Genomic DNA, 24,181 nt, shown 5'->3' with positions numbered 1-24,181 from the left:
TTTTGGTTGTTAAATCTGTCAGTTTTTTTCTTTTGCCCAGGTGTCAGGTTCCGATTTGTCAAAAAAACTAACAAATTTGGACGGCAAAAATCCGTCAAAAATCTATCAACAGATGACTAGATAATCCTAATTTTATTATATGTTTATGCGGACAGAGCAGGTGTCTGACCCGCTGGCCTACCCCTTGCCCACCTCCTCCATCCCCAAACAGCGACGGGTGGTGGGGGAGGCCTGGAGGTGCGCCACCCAGGGAACCCGGTGGCCGGTGAAATCTCCGCCAGGGCTTCCCTTCCCGTCCGTGCAAAACGCCGTGCCCACACGCACGCGGCGGGAATCTCCTCTCTCCATCACCCATGTATGTAGCCGCCCATGCTGTGTCCTGTGATCCTGTCCAGGTCCGGACCCCGGCCGCGGATCCGGCGAGCAAGCCCTTCGAGCCCCCGGCCGCGCGCAAGCGCGGGAAACCGGGCGCCAATGAACACACGCGATCGCGGGCTCGCGGCCGATCCCCCGATCCCCGACGGCTCGAATCGCCGCCACGCCGTATCACGCCTTGAATGTCCCGGCCGGTTAAATGCCCCCCCTATCGCATTTACCCTGCATTTAACCTTCCATTTCAAAAATTAATGGGCCGCGTCGCGTACGTAGAGGAGGCGCCACCGTGTGTGTAGAGCCAGGCAGCTACTTGTAGCCAGGGACCCTGCTACGTATACGTACAACTACTGTTACTACAGTCTACGGAGTATAGTCTATACACTACAAACAGTATTCTCATAAAAAAGAGCTATCCGAGATTTGTACTTTTAGCGTAGCCGTATGCATACAACTACGTACGTACGTATACGTGCGCGCTCCTGGACAGCGCTGCACGTAGTGTGGTATGCTCCTATGGCTACGTACTAGAGGTAGACGGCAGTGGGTAGCACTGTAGTAGTAGACAGAGGCCCTGTTTGTTTACGTTTTTTCTAGCCACGCTTGGATTATAATCTAAGCGAAGATTTTCTCGCTTCTCGCTTTTCACTTCTCGTAGTTCAAATCGTTGAAGCGGCTTACCACATAAGTGAGAATCGGTGGAAATAAGCAAAGCGTTTGGCGGGATTCTCGCTTATTTTCACCGATAAGCCGCTTATAAGCGGATACAAACGGAGCCAGACTGGGCCGGGATCAGGATGGATGAGGGGGCTCCATCCGCGCCATGTCCACCCCATCCGACACCCGTGATCCGTCCAACACACGCGCAACGGCAGAATTACGGATGCAGGGGACTGATGACAACACGCGAATGTATAAATTGTACTGTAAAAGCCTTGATCATGTCAACGCATCATTTGCTTCCTGGTCCGTTCCGTCGCATCGTGACCACTGTAGCAGTACGTTGCGGAGCTTTCATGCCATCATTGAGGAACACACCCACCTACACACACAGACAAAAGAAATAAGCGCACGAAAGAAGAAAAAAAACGTAAAGTGAGAAAGCTACTACATGCACTACCTAACTAATTCGATCGTAGGGAAAAAAAAAAACAAGGCAGCCAGGATGATGTCAACAATGATGTTAGTGTGCCATAAACTATGGTTATCTTACTTCACATCCATCACATGTTTTTTTTTCACGTCACCTGACAGATTTTAACGCAAAAGGAGCACCACTGGGAGAAAGACAGGGAAGACTCGGGGGCTAAAGTTTAGCGGTGTCACGTCGCATGTTTGGATGTTTGGATGCTAATTAGAACGACTAAACATGAACTAATTATAAAATTAATTATACAATTCATAGGCTAATTCGCGAACGAATCTATTCAGCCTAATTAATCCATCGTTAGCAAATGGTTACTGTAGCACCACATTGTCAAATTAATTATGTTTAATAGATTTGTCTCACGAATTGGAGTTCATCTGTGTAATTAGTTTTATAATTAAACTATGTTTAATACTTCTAATTAGTATTTAAATATCCGATGTAACCCGAGTAAAGTTAGCCGCCGGAGCCAAACACCGCCCCCACGGTTTCTATGTAGGACGGACGGAGACGAGTGCACGCAGAATACAGCCGGTATCCCTTGGGCCTTGGTTGCGCGCTACAGAGGATCACGCCTGCAATTATCAGTTGTTGCTTGTGGATGGGCGGGGCCCACCTGCGTTGTAGCCTCGGCTGCCACCGCCATTTTGACCTCATATATCATCCGTGGGAGGATGCCCGTGCCCCTCGAGAGTCGAGACATTCCTTCCTCCCATCTTCAGTCCTCTTCTTCAACTAGCTCGCGGACGGTGAGCAGTGGCGCTGGAGAGGAGGGAGAGGAGCTGGTGCGGCGGCGAGCTTGCTTGTGTGAGAAAGGGAGCGAGAGAGAGCGGTGGCTTGGTTCATCTGCAAACAGTCGCCATCTCTGCTTTTCAGCTCCCCTGCTTTCCCTGCGCGTCTCTTTTGGCCTCCATCCATCCAGCCTCCTCCAACTCCCAATCCCCCTTTTGCTTTCCCACATCTTTGCTCCAATAATGATGGGGGGCTGGTGGGTTTGGTCCTGAAGACGCATCCCCACTCTCTCTCTCCCTCGTCCAAATCCACCACCAGCTTGCTTTCCATCCTGCTCTTCCCCCCTTTTCCTCTTTTCAGCTATAGTTGGGTAGTAGGTTGGTTCTGTTTGCCTTCCCCCCTTTCTTTTCCTTGCTGGGGATTGGGAGGCCTTCAAGCCATCTCCTTCCCCGTCCACATCTGGCTCCTTGTAGGGGTGGTGCTGGTTGCTGGTGGTGCTAGAGCCTCGTGCAATTGGCTTCCCGATTTCTTTGATTGGACTAGTGGGTGCCAACGGCAACTTGTCTTGTTGGCTTTTGCTTCTTGCTTCAGTTGGTGCTCTGCCGGGAGCGCGAACTGTATAGCGTGTTCTTGCGCTGGGTTTTCGTGGATTCTTGCTGTGAATTTGTTCAAGTTGGGCGGCTCTTCCCCTATTGGAGGTTGCCATGAGGCCGGAGGAGAGGAATGGTGCGATGGGGAGGGTGAGGGACCAATTCCCGGCCGGCATGCGGGTCCTCGCCGTGGACGACGACCCAGTGTGCCTTAAGGTGCTTGAGACCCTCCTGCGCCGCTGCCAGTATCATGGTAAGGATTTGTGCAGCTCATGGCTATTTATGGTTCGGTGCTGCTAGATCTTTTTTTTTCATTTTTTCCGAATTTTGCCGAATTATCTGCATCCAAACCAGAATACGATCTGCCGTTATTTTTGTTACAGGTAGATTAAATGTACTTACAATAAAAAGTTCTCCCTGTACCTACAGAGTTGTCTGCGTCATTACATTACACTGAATTTATGGCCTCACTATAAGTCTATAACCACGTAGTAACTGAATGCTGCATTGCTTTGGGCTCTAGTACAATTAATTGTTTGTCATGCGATATGTTCAAGATGCTTTTTCTTGCTTTCACAGTTACTCACCTGTAAGAGGACCTGTTTTCTATTTGCAGTGACAACGACGAATCAGGCTGCCATCGCCCTGAGGATGCTGAGGGAAAACAGGGACTTGTTTGATCTAGTTATCAGTGATGTGCACATGCCAGACATGGACGGCTTTAAGCTTCTGGAGCTTGTGGGGCTTGAAATGGACCTCCCTGTCATAAGTAAGTCCAAAAATGCTATCTATCTTACTGGTAGTCGACTCTCACTGTTTTTTTATAGTAATATGCAGCCTTTATTCAATGATTTTTTCTTTACATCCAAAAAGCACTGATGGCTTGATGCACTATGGCAATTATTAAGCTTATACTAGGGGAAGTCAAAAATTTAGATTTTAACACATTATTATCCATGCAGTGTTGTCTGGGAATGGAGAGACAAAAACTGTAATGAAGGGGATAACTCATGGTGCCTGTGACTATCTCCTAAAACCTGTTCGGCTGGAAGAGCTTAGGAATATCTGGCAGCATGTTGTTAGGAGGAAATTCAGTAACCGTGAGCGTGCTAATGTTGATGGCTATGAGGAGTGCAACAAGCCATCAAATGCAGATTTTGATAATGTACACAGCCAAATTACATGTGGGTCACCTGACCAAAGTGGGAGGCCCAGCAAGAAGAGGAAGGAATACCATAGTGAAGAGGAAGATGAAGGAGAGGAGAGTAATGGCCAAGAAAACGATGATTCTTCAACTCCAAAGAAGCCAAGGGTTGTTTGGTCAGTTGAACTACACCGAAAATTTGTTGCTGCTGTTAACCAGCTAGGAATTGACAGTAAGTGCCACAGCCACCTGCTGGTCTTTTCTCAACTTTGCTGCTGTTAAGTTCTCTATCACGGTTGATTTACAACTTAATCTTTTCTGTTGATGCAGAAGCTGTGCCTAAAAGGATACTTGAGCTCATGAATGTTGACAAACTCACCAGGGAAAATGTTGCAAGTCACCTACAGGCAAGGCACCCTCCCGCTTTGTTCAATTTAGCAAGTACTGGTAATTCTAACAATTACTGCATTTAATTATGTACTTAGGTTCATCAGTACGTGTAATAGGAGCATTAAATTTTTAGTATTCAGAAGATGTGTGGCTTAATTTTCACTGTTTCTGGCATTAGGCCCTGAAGAAAAATTGTGCAAATGTCATGAAGCTTTCAGACGAAGTGATAATAAATTGTTTGCCGGGAAATTTTTATCTCCACATATGCTAAATCCACTTTACCACTCTAATTTACCAATACAGACATGTTGTAGGCATATGTTACAGTGGGAATTCATGACAGCAAGTGCATATATTTCTTGAATCTCTTTGTTTTTTCCTGATCAATCTGATAAATGCGGAAAAAAGGACATAGTCTTGTTCTATACCTGTATTTTCAGTTTATTGTGCAGCATTTTGATTTTAGACTATATCTTGCATGCATGTTGAAACTGAGGGCTCATCACATTTCAGCAAAATTAGTCCTCTTACTACTATTCATATTAGATGCCAAAAGTGCTAAACAATCTAGGTGGGAGCTGTGCATATATGCACGTCTAAACTGTTTGCTTTGTGCACCTTGCAGAAGTACAGACTCTATCTCAAACGGCTAAGTGCTGTGGCATCGCAACAAGCTTGCATTGTTGCTGCTTTGGGAGGTAGTGACCCCTTTATGCACATGGGTGCATTTGAAGGACTCCAGGGTTATCAAGCTTTTACTTCTTCAGCACCTCTGTCATCTTTCAGTCCACAGGGGTTGTTAAATAGAAACAATCCAACATCATTCGGGATCCAAGGGATGTGCGCTTCCAGGCCAATTCAGATTGCAACTGGCAATTCCACAATAAGTCATTCCGTTGGTGATGCGAACAAATATCACCTTAGCTTTCCAGGTACTAGTAACCGACCAGGAAATTTGGCACAAGGTTTGGCAACTTCAGTTGGACAGGTCCAGGTGCCACAAAAGTGGATACAAGAAGAAACCCACGATTTATCTACTATCATTTCTGGGAATGGCCTGGTTAATGGTGTGCCTGGCACACTTCGAAGTGCCACAAACAGTCCTTTGCTGCAGCAAGACCTTGTTGAATGCAGACATGCCAAAATAGTTATCCAGCCGTCTTCATCTGTAAATTCAGAACATCTTGAATGCACTGCTGGAGTTTCTTCCAGTCTGATGGATTCTCATGTATCCCAACAGAGTGGTGTTTCGTTGTCTGCGTTTTCTGCCAGTGCATTGCCTATGAATGGCTCATTCGGCAGTACTAATGTAGCCAAGTTGGGTGCTACATCCTCTGGAGGCACAAATATTTGCTCCTCAAATGGCCTGAGAGTAGCAAGAGACAACGAAGTGGGAGCTACCTCTTTAGGTAGTGTGATACTTTTGCCTCCAGACACTGCACAAAACCAAAAGTACTTGAACTTTGGTGGTGGAAGCAGCTTGAGACACAACATGGATGGAGGAAACAGAGACAGTGTATTGGATTCAAAGCTTGTATGGAGTTCTTTGCCGACCTCTCAGCCACCAAGTACTATCAGAAGTCATCATCCCTTGAGCCAAAGATCGAATAATGGAACCCTTGGTGTCAAGATGATTGAGCAGACAAGTGCAAGTGCTTCAACAGCTGCTCCGCAAACAAAGTTTGACATGTTCACCTCAGGAGATATACTGACGGCAAAGAACGCATTGGATTCGAGCTTTCCTAGGCTTAACAGTGAGCTTAGTTCAAGCAGCTGCAGCTTCGACGGCCTTCTCAATTCCATAATCAAAGTGGTAAGGGGAATTTTGTTGTGTTTCCCAGCTATTTTGCGTCGGGTTTGTCTTCTGACAGAAGGAATACCTGCAAACCTTTTCAGCCATTTTATCTAACAGCAGCCTTAATCCACGTGCAGGAGAAGGATGATACTTCCTTCAACGATGATCTGGGATGCGACTTCTACTCCCTGGGTGCCTGCATATGAAATCCACCTCCACATATCTGCATCTGTGTACATCTCTCATTGTATGCTGCGTAGTTAGTGTTGATCTTTGTGGTGGCGCCCCTATTTGTGCTGCTGACTGTCAAGAAATTACAGTAACTAATAACTGCTAGGTTTGTATGTAATGTAGCAGTAAGATATCTGGAAGATATTATCCGTTGCAAAATCGAGCTTGAGACACTGATGGCTTTGTAAGTCGCAACCTGGAGCTCTTGGTCGTCACAGAGATCAGTTGATGCTGGATGCGTAGGGGAGCAATAAGATCTGAGCTTCGGTTTGAACTTGAGCTTGAGCTTCCATGCCAGATCCACCCAAGTCTGCTGCTGCTGCTGCACAAGGACCCGTTTAAAGATGATTGACCCAAAATCATTTGATGTTCAGCGCAAAGATTCGGAGTCCTCCTTTAAATTTAACGCTAAATTCCTCCAGAAAAATGGCTACGCCGCTTGCGGCTTGCCCGCTTCCCAGCACCCAACGGATGCTCGAGGAGCGGCCCTGGCGCCGCAGTACGGACACGACGAACGCGCACGGTGGGAGCCGAGAGAGGAGAGAACTGGCCATGCCGTCCGCGCATCTAGAAGAGGGATGTGCCTTCCTTCATCGGCCGACGGCAGCGCCGCCTCCCACAGTCCCACTCCCAGATCCAGCTGAACTCGTGGCTCGTCCGAGGCGCCGGTCGACGCCCGGCGGAGAACGGGCCGGCGGCGGGAGGACGAGGAGAGCGAGCGACCGCCAGGAGGGGCAATACGTAAAGTTACAGGGTGCAAAGTGTAAATAACCGGATCGCGATTAATAATCGCGATCTAAACAGGGGGTAAGATGCAATTAATCGGATCGCGATTAACAATCGCGATCCAAACAGGGGGTAAACTGAAAATAATCGGATCGTGATTAATAATCGCGAAGTGAAAAAAAAGGGTCCATGGGCGATGGCCACTGTCGCGCGCCGCTCTGGCCTCGCCGTCGCCGACTTCCTCCACCTCGCCTCCCGCACACCAAACCCTAAACCCTTCTCCTCCTCGGCGTTATCCTCCTCGTCCAGCTCCGCCCCTCCCAAGACCGCCCGGGTCCGCGAGGATGACCTCTCGAGGCACCTCCTCCGGCTCCGCTTCCGCCCGCCGCGCGGGGCCGCCGCGGCCGCCGTCGAGAGATGGGCGCAGGTGCGCGGCCACATATCGCAGCTGGAGCTCCATCGCGCAATCGTGCAGCTCCGGGGCGCGCGCCGCTACGAGCACGCCCTTGAGGTGTGCAGTTTAACACTTTCTTCAGTTTGGGTGCTCCATGCTCTGGTTTTAGTTTAGGCGCTAGCTGTTGCTGTATTATTTGAGCTGAGGATCTAATACGCTGGGAATGAGATCTCAATCGCGCTATTACTCTTCCGTGCTATATACACTTAGAATCATTTTTGCATTTTGCTCTTTGCAATGAAAGAGCACACGTTTGGTTTGATTTTTTTGTTTCAGATTATTGCACAATACAACTATGCAAGCGATCAATTCGAGTTATTTCCAATGTTCAATTGCAAATAATTTGGCATTGATTAACTTGCACTCATTAAGGGTTTGATTTCAAGGGGACAACTATTTGTAATGTCTGATCAGGACCCTGAAGTTAGATACAAGTTTTTAGCTGCTCGGCTATTCTGTTCATAATAGCTTTTGTGTGATATGTTGTAGCATATTACAGACTACACTGGCTAAACAAAGTTACACTGGGCTGCAGGTTTTCTCATGGATGGACTCATGCAACTCACTCGAATTGTCATCATGGGATCATGCAGCAAGACTGGGCTTGATTGCTAAAGCTCACGGCACTTCTCAAGCCGAGGAATATTACAAGAAACTAAAGAGCGCTGCTGCCAAAACAGGTGCATCATTCCCTCTACTCCACTGCTATGTGACAGACAGAAATGTACAGAAGGCTGAATCCTTTATGGCTGAGTTGCAGAGTTGTGGGCTGCCTGTTGATCCTCACACATTCAATGAAATGATGAAGCTCTACGTTGCAACCTATCAGTATGAGAAGGTCCTTAGTGTAGTTGACCTCATGAAACGCAACAACGTTCCCAGAAATGTTCTCTCCTACAACCTTTGGATGAATGCATGTGCTCAAGTCTCTGGTGTTGCCTCAGTACAATCAGTGTTCAAGGAGATGGTGAACGATGGTATGGTCGAGATTGGTTGGAGTACATACTGCACAATAGCCAACATCTTCAGGATGCATGGACTGACTACTAAAGCGCAAGCTTGTCTTAGGAAAGCTGAAACAAAACTGTCACCGACAGGGCGCTTAGGATACTCCTTTGTAATGACATGTTATGCAGCTCTGAATGACACTGACGGGGTTATGAGATTGTGGGAGGCTAGTAAAAGTGTCCCAGGCAGAATCCCCAATGCAAACTACATGACTGCAATGCTATGTTCAATAAAAGTTGGCGATGTCGGCCGGGCTGAGTGGATCTTTGGAAGCTGGGAAGCAGACTGCAGGAAGCATGATGTGCGGGTTTCAAATGTTCTTCTTGGTGCTTATGTGAGGAATGGGTGGATTGAAAAGGCTGAGAGGCTCCACATCCACATGTTAGAGAAAGGAGCGCGTCCAAATTACAAGACATGGGAGATATTGATGGAGGGATATGTTCAGAGTAAGCAGATGGACAAAGCTGCGGACACCATGAAGAAATGTCTATCTTTGCTGAAGAGCTGCCATTGGAGACCTCCACTTGAACTGCTGGAGGCCATTGCAAAACATTTTGAGGAGCGAGGCAGTGCTGATGATGCATATAGATACACTAAGGTTCTCCAAAGGTTTAACTTGACAAGCTTGCCCCTATACAAGTCACTGCTTCGAGCATATATCAATGCTGGCATTGTGCCGCCGAATATCCTTGAGATGATAGCAAAAGATCAGATTATTATGGATGAAGAAATGGACCGATTGATCATACTTGCTGGTAAGATAGATATCACATGCAATGGACAGCCTTTAACTGGAACATGCAATCATCAGTCAGTCGACTTTGTCAATTAGAGCTGCAAAGTCCAGAACGGCAAGTTGAACCTGCAAAAGAGATTCCCAAAAAGGTGAGTTCGTGAGTTCCTGGAGTTCCTGAGCTTTGTTCCTGCTAATCCAAGCAATTCCATCTATTTGGGAATCTTAAGAGTGTATTTGGAAAACGTGGAGCATGAAGTGATCACTTGAACCAACACAGAAAAATACTTACAACATCAACTGAACCTTTGGACTATCAGAGCTTCCTCGAGCCTGATCTCCATTCCCCAGTCACTTATTTAGTGGTGCAACCAGTTCTATGATGCAATGACATAGCTTGCTAATTTGTTCCTTACCCTCTCTATCATAGGAAAGCTGGTTTGCAGCTACACGTAACATCTGCAGACTTAGGAAGTTCTCCTAAATGGAATGAGTTGTTCTGTAGAACTTCCCAACGATCAGGCATGATTTGAGCGAAGTGAATAGCAGATTTGTGGTTTCACTTTCAGGAGTACAAATTTGTAGAGTTGTAGGGAAAATAGATGAGCCAGAGAAGTTGATACATGTTTTTGACGTAGCCTTTCGTTTTCATCTTTTTCAATAACGTCTTTGGAAATAAACTTTGATACGATATTTTGCATGGATTCTGTGTATCAATATTCTTCTTTCATGCCTTAGTTTGGACGGTCAAATGTTAGCATTCCATGCATTTAGTGATGCATCCAGATAATTGCAGATATACAGGTGAGATCGCGCCAGCAACTTTGTTTTGCAATGCGTTACTGATAACCTGTCAGGTGTGAGGTACATAGGTTTTACGAATCTGGTCTTAATTTAATTTCACACCGTGCCTTGTACAACTGTATAACCATTACAAGATACAAAGAGTATGAAGAGAATCATGCACCGAGTGAATCCATGCCTTGACGGCTGGTGACGAGTCTGCTGAACGATGGAGGTGAGATGCAGACAGTTTTGAGCTTGTAGCTGGAGTAAGCGTCGCACATTGAATTTTAGCTGCCTTCACAATGAACTCTTTGCATAACTTTCTTGACGCACATAACAGTATAACACCAAGAATACATAAGGTTCAAGAAAAATAGATAAGACAAGTACACTGCCAAGTACGCGCACCTGCAAAACATGGAAGATCACACAATCCTAATATATGTTGCAGAAACTTCTTAGGCTTGACCAATGTGTTTGGATCCATGGACTAATTTTTAGTTCGGGTCACATCAATTAATTAGAAGGACTAAACGTGAACTAATTATAAAACTAATTGTATAAACGAGGGCTAATTCGCGAGACGAAGCCTAATTAATTCATAATTAGCACATGTTTATTGTAGCATCACATGAGCTAATCATAAACTAATTAGGCTTAATAGATTTATCTCGCTAATTAGCCCTCATTTATGCAATTAGTTTATCATTAGACTATATTTAATACTTCTAATTAGTGTGCAAACATCCAATGTGATACGGACTAAAGTTTAGTCCAGGTATCAAACATCCCCTAAGCTCCTTCATAAGCAGGCAAAAGACAACAGCTACGGTCAACAATATCAACCGCATCAGAATCGATGGTTATCAACATAACTCAGCGGCTGAGGCTAAGAAAAAGTTAAAACAATCTAACCTCAAAACCACCAGCTCTGGCCTGGATGCAGGCTAGTTTAAGCCGAGCCTGTTTTCTCCCCAGAAGATATCATACTGGAATCTGCAATTTTTTAAGAGGCAGATGCAAAAGTAAACAGGCAAATGAAAAAATAATATATTCTCCACAGGATAACATCTATTGGAATCTCTACAAGACGAATCCTACGGACAAGCTCTGGCTTTCTATTGGTCCGCATCATCCCATTTTCTCTACCGTCGGATCTTGATTAAAGTTTACCTCGTCCGTCGATCCCGGACTTGCTATCTTCCGTGAGCGTAGGAGGGCAGAAGTTGGCGACCCTTCGTGATTTCTCGGCATCTCTTCCGTCGTCTCTACCGCAGCCAGCACGCATCGAGGAGCAGCTCGCGGCCGCGTTGACTGGGTCATCCCCAACGAACCTCAACTGTCCTCTTCCTCAGCACCAGCCACCAGGCAGGGCTCTCCGCACTCCGCAGCACAAGGCACCAGCCATAGGCGCCCCAGAGCGAGCGGACAGTGGATGCATCCCACCTCGCGCGTCCATGACCCGCTCGACGGAATGCCGCACCACGCGCTGTGGACTGCCTCGCGCACCTCCCCGTCATGCTTGCTGAGCCCGCCTCCGCTCCCTGCTGGTTCTCCTATGCTTGCTGAGTGAGCCGGAACGTGATTGGGGTGGAGCAAATGCCAAGATTTGCAAGGCGCGCTGCTCACTGGCGTAGGGACTTGTCGCCGACGGCGAACAGGGAGGTTGGGGTCGACTACTGCATGGTCCTTGGCGTCGGCGACGCCAGCAACGACGAACTCAAGAAAGCGAACCTTCACCATACGATGGCACCGGCACTCTGACAAAAACTGCACCAACAAAGAGTAGCAGAGCCCAAGTTCAAGCACATCTCTGAGGCATACGAGGTCCAAGTTATTATTGTTCCATTTGTTGCATACGGTGTTTTGATCCATTGTCCCTATGGCTCATGCCGATGAATAAAATCAACAACACTAAACTCGGCAGTTAGAAATTAAAGTAATTAAACAGCACCATTTGAAGCTATGATACTGATGCTGAAAAAAAAACGTTATCATATGAGATTTGATAAGAAAGTAACATAATCTAGGAAACAATAGTCTAGGAAAAGAACTGAAGAAGAGCCCAAAGGAACGCCACGCACCCCCAGGAGCAGGATGTCCTGGTGCTCTTCATCCTTGGCAAGGCTCATTCCACCTCTTTCCATTTTAATCCGACGAGCACGGGTGATATATTTAGAGAGTTCTCCGTATTCTCTGGCATGGGGTGACATAGGTGAAGTCTGTGTTTGGCAATGATTTCGTTCACAATTATTTGGCACTGACGGTTATGCATTCCAATCAGCCCTGCAGAAAAAAATATCAAATGTCAACAGTGAGTACCAATATTTATTCTTTACTTATTTATCTTTCATGATATGATAAGCTTCTTTATTATTATCGGCAATGATGTATTTCCTGGATTGAACCTTTTGCCCATTACATCTTAATTCAATTCGTACTTAAGATGTTTTGTTTGGATTTGGCTATCCTAGGTTAAAGTGCAACCTAATAAAATTAGACTACACTGTTTCACATTGCATGCATAATGGATTAGTGCTGTCCGACTGAACTTTTATAATAAGCTCAACTTGTAATCTGAGTGCTGATGTTATCTATCTTCAATTCTATTCTTCTTATACGTGTTTCCAAAGCAATGACTCTTTAATCATAGCAAGTTAGCAACAACATGGTAAAAAAATCTTACTCTGATATATCAACAATTTAGATAATATGTTGTATGGACTGCCTTTGGCAAAAAAATAAAATAAAATAAAAAGGAATAAAATACCACAGCTAATTTGTTTAAACAACGAGAACATACTAACAAGTATACCACTGCCTCACTCCAAATAGGCGCAGCAACGCCGCGCCAGGTGTTTTCTAGTCTCTACGAGCCTGCTTGGTTGGGCTTCAAAATTTGCCCAGCCGAAATTAGGGCAAGTCCATAAATTTTGGTACTTGTTTGGTTGGCACCCAATGAAATGCTATCCTAAAGACCGTGCTCAGCTTTCGACGGAAAATTTTATCATGCTCGCGTTTTAGCATGCCTAAGATTTGGGATGGCAAATTTTGGAACCAAACGCTCTACGTGACGAAATGTGCGGACGCTTCCCGGGCAAGCATTGGGCCACGTCGCCCCCCTTTTCCCAGCCGTTAGATCGTAGTCAGGTTCGATCGGACGGTTCCAGCAATAGGCGGTCCTAGCGAACTTCGCGAGCGCCGAGCACAGCAGACACTCATGGACTGGCGCCGCAGCTTCATGCGCCCGCTCCCCTCGCCACGTGCGACTCCTCGCGGAAGCGAGCGTGGGCGACGCGGCGGCATCGAGAGGATCCAGTCGCAGGTGGGCTACGGTGAGCTCAACCTCACGCAGCGGGGCGGTCTCCTCTGCTGCGGCGAGCAGCAGTAAGATGACGAGTAGCCGGCGGCGACCCGTACCTCACGTCGACCTCGCTATCCTCACCTCCGCAGTTTTGACCCTAGGATCCGCGCGGAGGCAGGCCCAAGTGCTCGACTGGGACTCCGGCGAGTGGAGCTTCCCGCTTGCTCCTGGCGCTGGGGCGCAGCACATGGCGCCGCGGCAAAGCCACGCGAAGAGCCACATCGCATGGAAGCAGAGGCGTGTGATGCTGACTGACGAGCTCTGGCTCAGCTGCGCGTATGGATCCGAGGCCGCCGCCGAGAAGCGTCGCTCGGGGCCTCCGACGCAGGTAATTCGTGTGAAGTCCCCGTTCGCGCGACGCCGCCGCGGTGGCCGGAACGTGCGAGTTTTTGTCACGCGGCGGAGCAACTGCGGTGGACCACGATGTTTTGCAGGGGCACAGAGCCTGTATCTTTGCGCCCGGCAACAGCCAACGGCAAGCATCAGAAATTCAGAAGCAACTTCCTTTCATGCAAAAGCTGCTCAAAACAACAAAACTGCACGCAGCATTGTAGTATGTTGTAGCCATTCATTACAACTCCGGAACTCCCAAATGAATGAATAATCTATCGATAATCCAATAGTAGAGTCAAAGTTTGCTCCTGAACAATAGCAATCTTTGCACAAATTAAATTGAGAAAATGGCTCATCAATGTCTGAACAAGAAAGCGCAAACACGCACAGCTGCTACCGCTCTTCCTTCCTCATCCACCATGTTTGTTTGATGCACAACTCTGCACTGCCAAATGTGGCGTGAATCAAGTATGTTGCCATCAAATAAAGCGTCAGTGCCCCTTCCTGTCCACCAATCTAAAACAAATTTGAGCAACATCCGAAATTCTGATTGGGGTGTTACTGAAACCGTGAAACGTCATTTTTTCCTGATAGCAGTCTCAACCTAACACCCCCCCCCCCCCCCCCCCCCCCCCCCCCCCACCACCACCACCACCTTAGAGTACTTGGTTGATTCAGCAATGTGATAATTTGTGTGCTCTTTTTCCCCTATTTGGTACGGCCATCCTGCATATCACGACTTGTTGAGTTAATGTAGTATCTGTAAAATCTTACTTTACCTATTTTATAATAATTATATTGGAGGACCAAATGCTACATCTTAACATTGCTGTATTTAGTTATTTATTTGGCCTAGGAGAGTTAGATATATATGGAGCACTTTTGCTCAATATTTTTGCCAACCAGCAAAATATTAGAGAGCAATACAACTGAAGACTTATCCTTTTGCTCAGTAAGTACCTTTAATTAAAAGATCTCGTGCACAACTACAGATCGGACCCACAAAAGGGCGGCAACGCCGCGCATCAGTTTCTAGTCTACAATTATACAAACCATACAAAAGTAAACAGGCTAATGAGTAATGAACCAGGTGGAATTTGAAGATATGAGAATTTATCTCAACAATCAATCCACAAGAAGGGCCTGTAAGTACTAGAGACAGTCTAATAGGAAGCAAAAAGAAAAAAATAGGGTAGCAGGATGCATCCAGCAATGAAATTATCCTGAAAGTGATCAAATGACCAGCAAAAGATATAACTTGCAATCAAAACTAATCTAATTATTCAGCCATCAGTAAATAAAATGAATTGAATGCAATGCGCATATCTACCTTCCAAATCCAAGGGAGTTTCTGAAGAACAAGTGCATCAGCATCAATAGCTCAGGACATTTTTATCATGATCCAATGCATCATGGAGAATCGTGGCCAAGAAGAAAAGAAACTGCTGAAACTTATGTTATGCACATAGTTTCAAAGAATAGTTCTAAGAAACATATATAACAGGACTTTAGATTACTCAAATATTTCAAACTTTACAGTTCTCAGAACATGTTATATCTAATTGTAGCATGGAACATTTTTTTAAGAGTAAACGGAAGGATGCATTTGCAGAGACAGAAACTCCAACGGTCAATTGGCAGCACTAGGCAATGGCAGAAGGTCAGATTTCATGAATAGTATGAGACCTAAACAAACAAGAAAAAAAATGATGTGTACACCTTTCAAGTAAGCAACGAGTTTTACAGACTGCTATTTGGAATACCAAATTATGTTAGCTCCATCTTATGTGAAAACAGTGTTTGAAAGTAGAAGGCACCTTGCATACATAATTACTGAACCCAGAAATTTTCAATCAAGATGCATTCAGAATCCTGTTTCTGAAAAAGGTTAAAATGAAATGGTGATGTGCTTAATCTTAAGGATAGTCATGGATTTTGAAGTGTTAGTCTCCATTAGTGTCGTAACTTCTTTGTTTTGGGAAACATGGAGAGCTGTCTTCAGGCATGACCATGCGAATATTATTCGCATGAATATGGGTGACGATGGCATTCTCTAATTGGATCATTGAGTTTATATTTTAAATGCTTAGAATAACCTAATATTACACTATCACTCATTTTAAGACCACCAACTTCTCATATTAAAGGGAAGATCTATATATCAATGACAAAAGAGCAACATATTGATTCTTTTGCAATTGTGGCAATGCAAGTGTCATGGGTTCATGGCTTAAGTCTCAAAGGTGATTTTTTACTATTTTTTTAATCTAGTATATTATCTTGCTTGGAGAAAAGAAAAATGGAGAGCAAAGCTGAAAGCTGAAAGAGAAATAACTATTTCAACAAGGAGTAACTGAAGAACACTACATTGGCATTACATCCAAATGAGGTGGAACTGAGCGAGACAGACTTAACCTACAGAATTGGTTTTAATTGCGCCCCCTTGCACACTTGTCACATTTTCTGCCCTAAATCAATCCATTCACAATGCTAAAATTCAAAGAGAGTACCATCCCTCAGTGTGCACTAACACCATTCTCTGCATTGAGCCCATACAGCACGCCTGCATATTTCTCTGTTGAGCCGGCAAAGAATGAATCCTTGAGCTTCCAGAACGCGCAGGATGTGACCAGGCTATCAGACCCAGCCTGGTGGGACTCCCCAACACGCTCCACATCGAGCAGTTCAGCGAGCTTATTCAGCCCACCGTGCAAGCTGTTGCAGAACTTCATGAGGTGCTTGATGTCGTACACGGTTGGGAAATATATCTTCATCAGCTTGAAGAATCCGGCTTGCGTGTCTGGTAGACTGTTGCAGGTGAGGATCTTCAGCAGATAGCCGAAGTCGTATCCCGCGTGGAAGGTAACCCAGTATACCGAATCGTTGAGCACAACGCCGGAGGACATGAGGAGCTCCGCGAACCGCCGTGCATCGACGCCGCGCTCGGCATTGCGGCGGAAGTCGATGCCGCTACGACGGAGCAGCTCGATGGAGTCGGATGCGAAGATGTCGCGCGCGTCGTCGAACTCGCGGAAGTTGAACTGCCAGACGCAGCGGCGGCGGTCGGCGCCGAGTGCCGGCAGCTCGCCACGCGGGCCGGAGAAGGTGAGGCCGAGCTGGATGAGGTGGAGCATGTCGACGTTGGCCTTGAGGGTGGCGTAGTTGTAGTCCGCCGGGGAGCGGAAGGCGCCGACGGGGCGGCAGACAATGCCCGGGAACTCCGTGTCCATCGCGACGAAGGGGAACTCGTCGACGACGTCGCGGATGAGCGCGAACTCCTCCTCGAGGTTGTCCGCCCACACCTCCCGGATCTCCACCGACTCATCGTCGCCGCCGTCGGGCTTGGGGATCACGGCGGCTGTGGGATCTGACATTTCCATGCCAAATCTCCGATCGAATCTATGGCTTCTAGGGTTTGGTCCGATTGGGGAATTGGCCGAAAGGCTCGAGAGGAGGGGCGAAGCCTCTGGATTTTTAGAGAGAGGTGGTGGGTGGGTGGGTGGGTGTGGTAGCCAGGACGCGACGATGCGGCGATACCTCCATCACATGTCAACGGCTGAGATCAACGTCCACACTAAAATGTGCGGTTCTAGATAGTTCTCACTCTTCCATGCTAATTCAAATTCTCTGACCCAGAATATTGAAATGGCCAGAATAAGATGGTATAACAGTATACACAAAAGAAATTCCTCAAAAAAATATACACAAAAAATTGGAATCCGTTATTAAAGTCGTTAAATATGATCAGTGTTCGATTTCAACATGGTTTTGCGCGCCTAATTACCGCAACTTTAAAAATGTGTTACTTGTGACCATTTTTATGTGCTGAGTATTTTTCTTAGTATTTTGAGGGAAAATACTACTTAGTGCAATGAAATAGAATCGACCTAAAAACTACGTGACGTTTCATTGCCCTTTTCGGTAGAGAATGTTTCTAATCCGTACCTCTAGATTTTTGCATGAGGGCGATGGGTCATTGGTGGGTGCGGGTAGGTGTCATAGCCAAAGAATCAAAGATGCATTGATGTGGTAGTAACTCTATCATGTACATTTCAACGGCTGGCATCAAGAATTCAAGATCCGCAACGAATGTAGGCTTGGAGATACAGATTTTTCTCGTGCTTGCAAGTACAATTTCACTGATTCGGAATGTTTGAACAGGATGAAACAGGCGATCCCAAATTAGAACACATCTATTGTAGAGCACAGGACGCATGTTTATACCATTAAGCATGTCCATTTTGATTCCCCTCCGGCTAGTTGTGATCATACAGAAGTGGTAACTGATAAACTATGTTACCGAACAACATCGATTTTTTTTCAATTTTATTCCACCACACGAGGTCATTCACACACCTTACCAAACGGGACTGTGAGACCGGCGTCGCTAGAGTGAAGGTATCCGGCGATCCGCGTCGTCTCTCTAACCGAAGAGAGCGGCCTCCCGCCTACGCTCTAGACTTGCCTGGTCAAAGGCCGCAATCCATCACCGTAGCGTGTCTATCTCGAGAAAGAAAGTAAGAAACTCGACGTCGAACGAGGCTTGGATCGTGCTCGAATGGAGGTTGGAGCCTGGAGCTGAGCATCCGGTGCCGACGACAACGTCGTGAGACGCCGACCGTGCCATCTGACCTCGGAGACGTTTGCTCCCAGCCACAAGAAGCCACGCCACAGACTTTGGCAGCCACAAAAATTTAGGATATTGCTTGGTTCATTACTAGCTTTAGGCGTGCCACAGCTTTTCATCAGTTTTCCAGGTTGATTTTCTCGCCACTGGCTGCCGAAGCTTAGGCGCTCATTTCTACCGCCACAGGTTGGCGTGGCTTTCTATTGGCATCTAACCAAGCAGCCTCCTCATCTTCAAGCCTTTCCTGCTGGGGGAGGAGTATTCTCCGCGAGCATCTACAGCTAACGTGCTCAGTAACGCAGCACTGCAACCTGCCAATCTCTTAATAGAAGTAGATCTTTCAGAGCATTCTAGCTCAGGAAAAAAAGAGAGATAATTTATTATTCCGCTTGTTCCTGAAACTTATTAAAAACAGCTAGTTATGCCCTTCGTGTAGCAGCAGCAAACACCTGGGCCAAGTGGATAGTACATGATGAAATATACAGTCTTACAAGTAGGCTATGTCTAATTGTCAGCACGGAAGCCAACAGATACACACAAACCTAATGTATCAAACGACAAATCTAATTACACCCCTTTCGGAAGTCCGGTGACTGAATCGATCAGTGCTTGGTTTTCGTCGGCAACAACCTTTGGGCCAGCTCCAAGCCTGCTGCAGATGAAGTAGCTAACGTCGCCCTTGAATTTCTGATCTGGTATCTTCATCTCTGGAGGTGCAGGAAGAGCGTCGACGTCTTCGATGGAGTGCAATCCAGCGTCGCCTAGAATTAATTTATCACCAACCAAATAGCTGCAAGGTGATGTTGGTCAGATGCATCCATAGAGCTCTACAGTACAGTCAGTAACAACATATTTAATCGTGAAATTATCAAACAAACCTGCTCAAATCCTTATCTTGCGGAGGGAAATAGTACATGAGCTTCTGAAGGAGAAGTGCTGCAGTTTTACGGTTCCGTGCAATTAGGACAGCGTTAGGACCAGCATCGAAGGTGTAGGCAACCTGCCATTGGAAATTCTCAACCGGAGTTAGAGGTTTACTATGTCCAGACTCATAGATGGTCTTATATCGCACCAAATGCACAAGCCAGTAACCATGGTCTTGCAGAATGGATGAAATTCATTATCAGACACCAGGATTAGTGTAAATAGAGAGTAGTCATATCAAAAGGGCTGGAATGGGGGGAAAACTGCCTTTGGGCTTAGTACTTCCAACTTTAGATGTCAAGTCCTATGGAAGCATTTCAAAAACGGTTGCCTTTTTGAAGCTAATAACTCCACCAACTACATACAAGCAACACAGGTTTTGGCCAGTGCAGTAAGAACAGCTTGAGGCATCATAACTATTCAGGGAAGTGCGACAAACCATATTCGACAATTTTATTCTTCTTGAGCAATGTCCACTAGGGGAGAATAACGGAACTAGTTATGTGTTAATTTCTAAGGTGGAGCACGGAAGGATTGAAAAGATAAACGACAACAGATGTTCAAGAATAATAGAACATACCTGTGGGGTTCCTTCTGAATGGTTCCACTTCTCCACAAGGCTAATTATCCTGCAGTTGATTGGGAAAACAATTCTTACCTCTGGGATTTCAGTTGTAACAGAATTCCAAGCCAACACGCTTCTAAAACATACCGGTGAGACGTATCATTCATATAGAAGATGGGAGGACTCGTGTCTAAGCATACGGCATGAAACTGGTTGCTATCTGCACAAGTTACTTTGGCAAACGATTCAAAGTCTTGATTCTTAATAGCCTCTTCCATTTTCAACACCCGACTTGGCACTACAGTCTGAAACACATGAATAACCAGCATGGTGCACAGTAAGAACAGGAAAAGAAGTTACATCAAAGCCAAATATCAAATTGCCAAAACATTTGACAATGTTCCACAGCAGTGAAAGGATATTTAGTTTTCAAAATTTCAGGTAAATAGGAATGCCCCTTCATGTTTTTTGAGAAATTTAATCTCCAAAGAGTAAAAAAAAACTCAAACAAAATTCAAGTTGAGGATGAAAACATAATCACCTGTGCCCTGTACTGCAAGAGGGGACTTGTTTCAACAGTATCTCGCATCCCACTGGTGCTACTGGTTTCCTTTTGCTTTGAACTGACCTAATGCCACAAATGAATGTGCCAACAATTGAAGCTATCAGATAGAGCGCATTAAGGGGAAAATGAGCAGGGCACATGTGAGATATAAATCACATACCACTGCAATAATAATTACAAGATCGTTCCAATGTGTTTCATCAGCAAGCTGCACGGCAAAACTGTCACTTCCATCATCTTTCTGCAAGCAAAGAATCAGGCCCCACACATCCATTATTGAATAGGAAAAACGTGCACTTAACCAGGACTGTTTCTCTGTCAAGACCATATAATTACTCACCTTTCCCATACACCATTTCACAAATCCACCATATAAACTACGGCATGCACTCCCAGATCCCTGCCTGAATGAAGTTTGTCAAAGTTATGTATGGGCTTGGAAGATCCACGAGTTAAAAGCACACTGATTGGCAAACTGAGTACAATCCTTGCAGTATCTCAAGATAGATCATAGATTAATAACATGAACAGACCTTGCTATTGAAGAAAGTTCTCCATAATCTTCTTTCACATTCATTAGCTTTCCAAGGGTGAAAACTGCAGCAGTAGTACAATAACAAATGCTTATGCTGTGATACATGATATGCCAAAGCATGTAGAAATGTTTACGGGGAACTAAGAAATAGAAAACTATTATTTGGCCTTGGATAGAACTACTGAATTTCAAGCTACAAACAACAAAACTGATCTTCCACAAAAGAAGTGTGCTGAGGAGCTATTACCAAGCATGGGTACTATTCAAAAAGTACAATGGCCATGTGGGGTGGCATAACAGCACCAATAAATATGATTTACTAAATTTCATGTTTTAATGACAATAGTGGAAAAAATTACTGCATTGATAATCCCAAACAACAGTAGTTCTGGATAATATACTGGATCCCATACTATTTTTAGCGAGCAAGTGTAAGTAACTTAGAAAGTTGACAGATCAATTTTATTTATAAAGCGTACTCCTAAATAAGTTGTTTTGAGGTGTCTGCAGTCACAATTTCCAATCGGGCTCCAAATTCACAAAAATAGTCAGATTGGCCACACGATAACAGTACTGGTAAAATTGCTGTAAACATATTCTTCACACTTTATAGGCTTGCAGTTTTTGCCAATACAGTTGACCAACAAACAACCATTCATTGCAATAGAAACAGCCTTCAGTGCCAACTTAATTTTGAGAACATTGGGAGACTCTCATGATAGCATAAGAAACTTTACTTACCGAGACAAGCAAAGCCAGCAGCCGAAGAGGCCAAACCAGCAGCAGTGGGGAAGTTATTGTAGGAAGCTATGTGGACATGCAACTTCTCCCAGTCCTCTTTCTTGATCTTGATCCCCGTCTTCTCATCCTCGAACTCACAAGCACGCTTTCTGATCTCTCTCAGGCAGCTCTGAAACCTTCCTCCTGACAGCGAGATCTCCTGCTCAATTCCAAACCAAGAGCCAACGTAAGCAGGAGGGCCATCTTTTCACCAGATCAAAGTCCTATCTTCTTTCTCTGCCACTCAGTCAGTGTCCAGAGTAGCACATACAACAAGGGGCTGGACTATTATTTATGAACAAACCACTGAGGAGGAGCAGTGACACACCTTGCCGTTGAGCCACATGCGGTCGGAGGGGAATGAGGGGCTGACGGCGACGGTGGTGGTGGCGGAGAGGTGGTCGGGGTCGAGTGTGACGCTGATGCTGTCGTTGACGGGGAGGATGAGCGCCTCGTCGCGCTTCCCCCAGTATTTGATCACCGCGATGTTGGTCGGGGACCGCCCCGTCGCCATGAGCACCCACTGCCCCTCCGGCGCCGCCATTGGATCCCTCGCCTCGCGCGCGCCCTTCTTGCGGCTCGCCGGAGATGAGATCGGACCGGGGGTCGGCGCGCGCGCGGTCCCGGTCGGCGGAGACTACGAGGTGGGGAAGGCAGAAGCAGAACTGCTGTCAACGAGCCGAGCTCTTGCGAGCCTGTCACCTCCTCGACTTTGATACAACATCGAGCCGATCACGAGTCGAGCCTGGAGCCCTGAAGGCAGCAGGCTCAGGCAGCTCGGCTCCAGGAAAAAAAACATTGTTTTTAATAAGAAAAAAGGAAAAACTCATGTAGGCTTGGCTCGTTAGCAGTCAAGCACGGCAGAGAAAAAGCAAAAGTTTCAAGGTACAATGCAAGAAAAACATGGGACGCCAGATCGATCTTCCGTCCTTGTAATAGTTGTACGGAAATACTGCCTCCGTTCTAAAACTGCAGTTCATTTTGACTTTTTTAATTTATAGATATTATTATGCATCTAGACATACACTATATCTAGGTGCATAATAATATGCATGAACTAAAAAACTAAAATAACCTATAATTTGGAACAGAGGGAGTAGTGGATTAGCCAGGAGGATTTTTTTTAACGAGTCAGCAGGAGAGCTGCTGCTATATTAAAAAAGCGGAGGAATGCCCGACGGGCGAAGTACAAAAGTTCTATACATACTGCACACACATATCCCAAAGCAAAAGGGAAAACGAGAGAGGGCTAAAAAAAGTCGATACTACAGATCCCTCACCGCATTAATGAAGGACTCTAGATGCTTAGCACCTGTCACAATCCATGTAGCCGCCTGATCTTTGATCTTATTTACTGTCCAATGTATCGTCTACTCCTTGTTTTGAAAAATCCTGGCGTTCCTTTCATTCCAAATTTCCCAGGACGAGAATAATTAAGCTTCGCAGCCCTTTCCTGTTGGCCACATGAGCGGACGCCAAAGCTGTCCACCAACTATGCAGAGACTCATGCCTGTCCCAATGGCCTGGGTCAATATAAGCGCATCGTGTCCATGCACCCATCTCTGCCCATATTGTCTTTGTAAAAGAGCTGATGAAGGCCAGTCTCTTAAGTTATGTTACAAAGTGTGCATTGCGGCCGGTTAGGCCATCCCCGTCTCTTCAGACAATCCGCTGTCCATATTCTATCCTGTGCAGCTGGCCAGCTAAATAAATTACGCTTCGGCAGAGTCCACGTTTGAACCCCGCTGGATACGGTGCAATGGATATCAAAAGATATTGCTAATGATTTCACGTTTTTTTAGAAATGGTGTGGACACGAATGAGGGGCACGCGTTCATCTACGGGTTCAATTACTTCTCCTATCCTACGGATGGATAGCTTGGATGCGCTGGAACAAGAAGATTTTTGACAACATTTTACCCGGGCAAAAAGCTTGAGAAAACACAGGTGATCTCACCAGCAATTATCTGGGAACAAAACCTCCATCGACCATGTCTTGTAGCACAACATATACGGTCGGGGCACATAAACGATTGTAACACAGGCTACTGTAGTGAACCCAAAAGGCACCGGTATGTAAGCTTCACTGAAAATTTGCGCAAGTGTCAAACGAGTTGAGTCTATTTCATCACTGCTTACAAATGTTGTAACGACCAAACGGGTCATACTCACTCTGCACGTTGAGTGGACCACATCTACACTGCAATCTACTTATACTTTTATTCTCGCTTCATGTAAAAGGGTTAACACAAGGTTACAATGCTTCCTAGAGCTAACTATTTAAGGGGGTGTTTGGATACACCCCCCTAAACTTTAGTACCTGTCACATCGGATGTTTGGATACTAATTAGGAGTATTAAATATAGTCTAATTACAAAAC

At 45.7% G+C, this 24,181-nt stretch overlaps 4 protein-coding genes across 4 annotated transcripts; 2 read left to right on the top strand and 2 right to left on the bottom strand.

The window, feature by feature from the left end:
• The first annotated feature begins 2,192 nt into the window (after window positions 1–2,192).
• On the top strand, window positions 2,193–6,596 carry LOC117841389 (two-component response regulator ORR23). The gene is made up of 6 exons (XM_034721743.2): window positions 2,193–3,094; window positions 3,458–3,610; window positions 3,804–4,217; window positions 4,316–4,392; window positions 5,001–6,188; window positions 6,308–6,596. Exons 1-6 carry the CDS (start codon window positions 2,956–2,958, stop codon window positions 6,374–6,376), a joined length of 2,040 nt encoding a protein of 679 aa, XP_034577634.1. The 5' UTR covers window positions 2,193–2,955; the 3' UTR covers window positions 6,377–6,596.
• A 152-nt stretch (window positions 6,597–6,748) lies between these two features.
• Window positions 6,749–10,052, top strand: LOC117841390 (pentatricopeptide repeat-containing protein At5g27460). The gene is made up of 2 exons (XM_034721745.2): window positions 6,749–7,638; window positions 8,117–10,052. Exons 1-2 carry the CDS (start codon window positions 7,324–7,326, stop codon window positions 9,419–9,421), a joined length of 1,620 nt encoding a protein of 539 aa, XP_034577636.1. The 5' UTR covers window positions 6,749–7,323; the 3' UTR covers window positions 9,422–10,052.
• Window positions 10,053–16,118: 6,066 nt separating this feature from the next.
• Window positions 16,119–17,301, bottom strand: LOC117841718 (probable CCR4-associated factor 1 homolog 7). Its single transcript, XM_034722197.1, has one exon. It carries the CDS (start codon window positions 17,183–17,185, stop codon window positions 16,322–16,324), a length of 864 nt encoding a protein of 287 aa, XP_034578088.1. The 5' UTR covers window positions 17,186–17,301; the 3' UTR covers window positions 16,119–16,321.
• Window positions 17,302–18,790: 1,489 nt separating this feature from the next.
• On the bottom strand, window positions 18,791–22,483 carry LOC117841606 (diphosphomevalonate decarboxylase MVD2, peroxisomal). The gene is made up of 10 exons (XM_034722032.2): window positions 22,130–22,483; window positions 21,763–21,961; window positions 21,020–21,083; window positions 20,827–20,890; window positions 20,647–20,727; window positions 20,463–20,549; window positions 20,069–20,226; window positions 19,937–19,985; window positions 19,311–19,432; window positions 18,791–19,222 (listed from the first exon to the last, which is right to left on the bottom strand). The coding sequence occupies exons 1-10, from the start codon at window positions 22,343–22,345 to the stop codon at window positions 19,000–19,002; spliced, it is 1,263 nt and encodes a 420-aa protein (XP_034577923.1). The 5' UTR covers window positions 22,346–22,483; the 3' UTR covers window positions 18,791–18,999.
• Window positions 22,484–24,181: the final 1,698 nt, after the last annotated feature.

The sequence above is a fragment of the Setaria viridis genome, chromosome 1 (genome assembly GCF_005286985.2).
Source record: "Setaria viridis chromosome 1, Setaria_viridis_v4.0, whole genome shotgun sequence".
In the NCBI taxonomy this organism is placed as follows: domain Eukaryota; kingdom Viridiplantae; phylum Streptophyta; class Magnoliopsida; order Poales; family Poaceae; genus Setaria; species Setaria viridis.
The sequence above is the reverse complement of the archived record's forward strand: the minus strand, read 5'-3'. Positions and strand labels throughout refer to the sequence as shown.

Coding starts and splice junctions, on each gene's coding strand:
- LOC117841389 (XM_034721743.2), top strand. CDS start 2,956: ATGAGGCCGGAGGAGAGGAATGGTGCGATGGGGAGGGTGAGGGACCAA. Junction 4,218..4,315: donor TAACCAGCTAGGAATTGACA/GTAAGTGCCACA, acceptor CTGTTGATGCAG/AAGCTGTGCCTAAAAGGATA. Junction 4,393..5,000: donor ATGTTGCAAGTCACCTACAG/GCAAGGCACCCT, acceptor TGCACCTTGCAG/AAGTACAGACTCTATCTCAA.
- LOC117841390 (XM_034721745.2), top strand. CDS start 7,324: ATGGCCACTGTCGCGCGCCGCTCTGGCCTCGCCGTCGCCGACTTCCTC. Junction 7,639..8,116: donor GCTACGAGCACGCCCTTGAG/GTGTGCAGTTTA, acceptor ACTGGGCTGCAG/GTTTTCTCATGGATGGACTC.
- LOC117841718 (XM_034722197.1), bottom strand. CDS start 17,185: ATGGAAATGTCAGATCCCACAGCCGCCGTGATCCCCAAGCCCGACGGC.
- LOC117841606 (XM_034722032.2), bottom strand. CDS start 22,345: ATGGCGGCGCCGGAGGGGCAGTGGGTGCTCATGGCGACGGGGCGGTCC. Junction 21,084..21,762: donor TGCTGGCTTTGCTTGTCTCG/GTAAGTAAAGTT, acceptor CTACTGCTGCAG/TTTTCACCCTTGGAAAGCTA. Junction 20,728..20,826: donor TGAAATGGTGTATGGGAAAG/GTGAGTAATTAT, acceptor CTTTGCTTGCAG/AAAGATGATGGAAGTGACAG.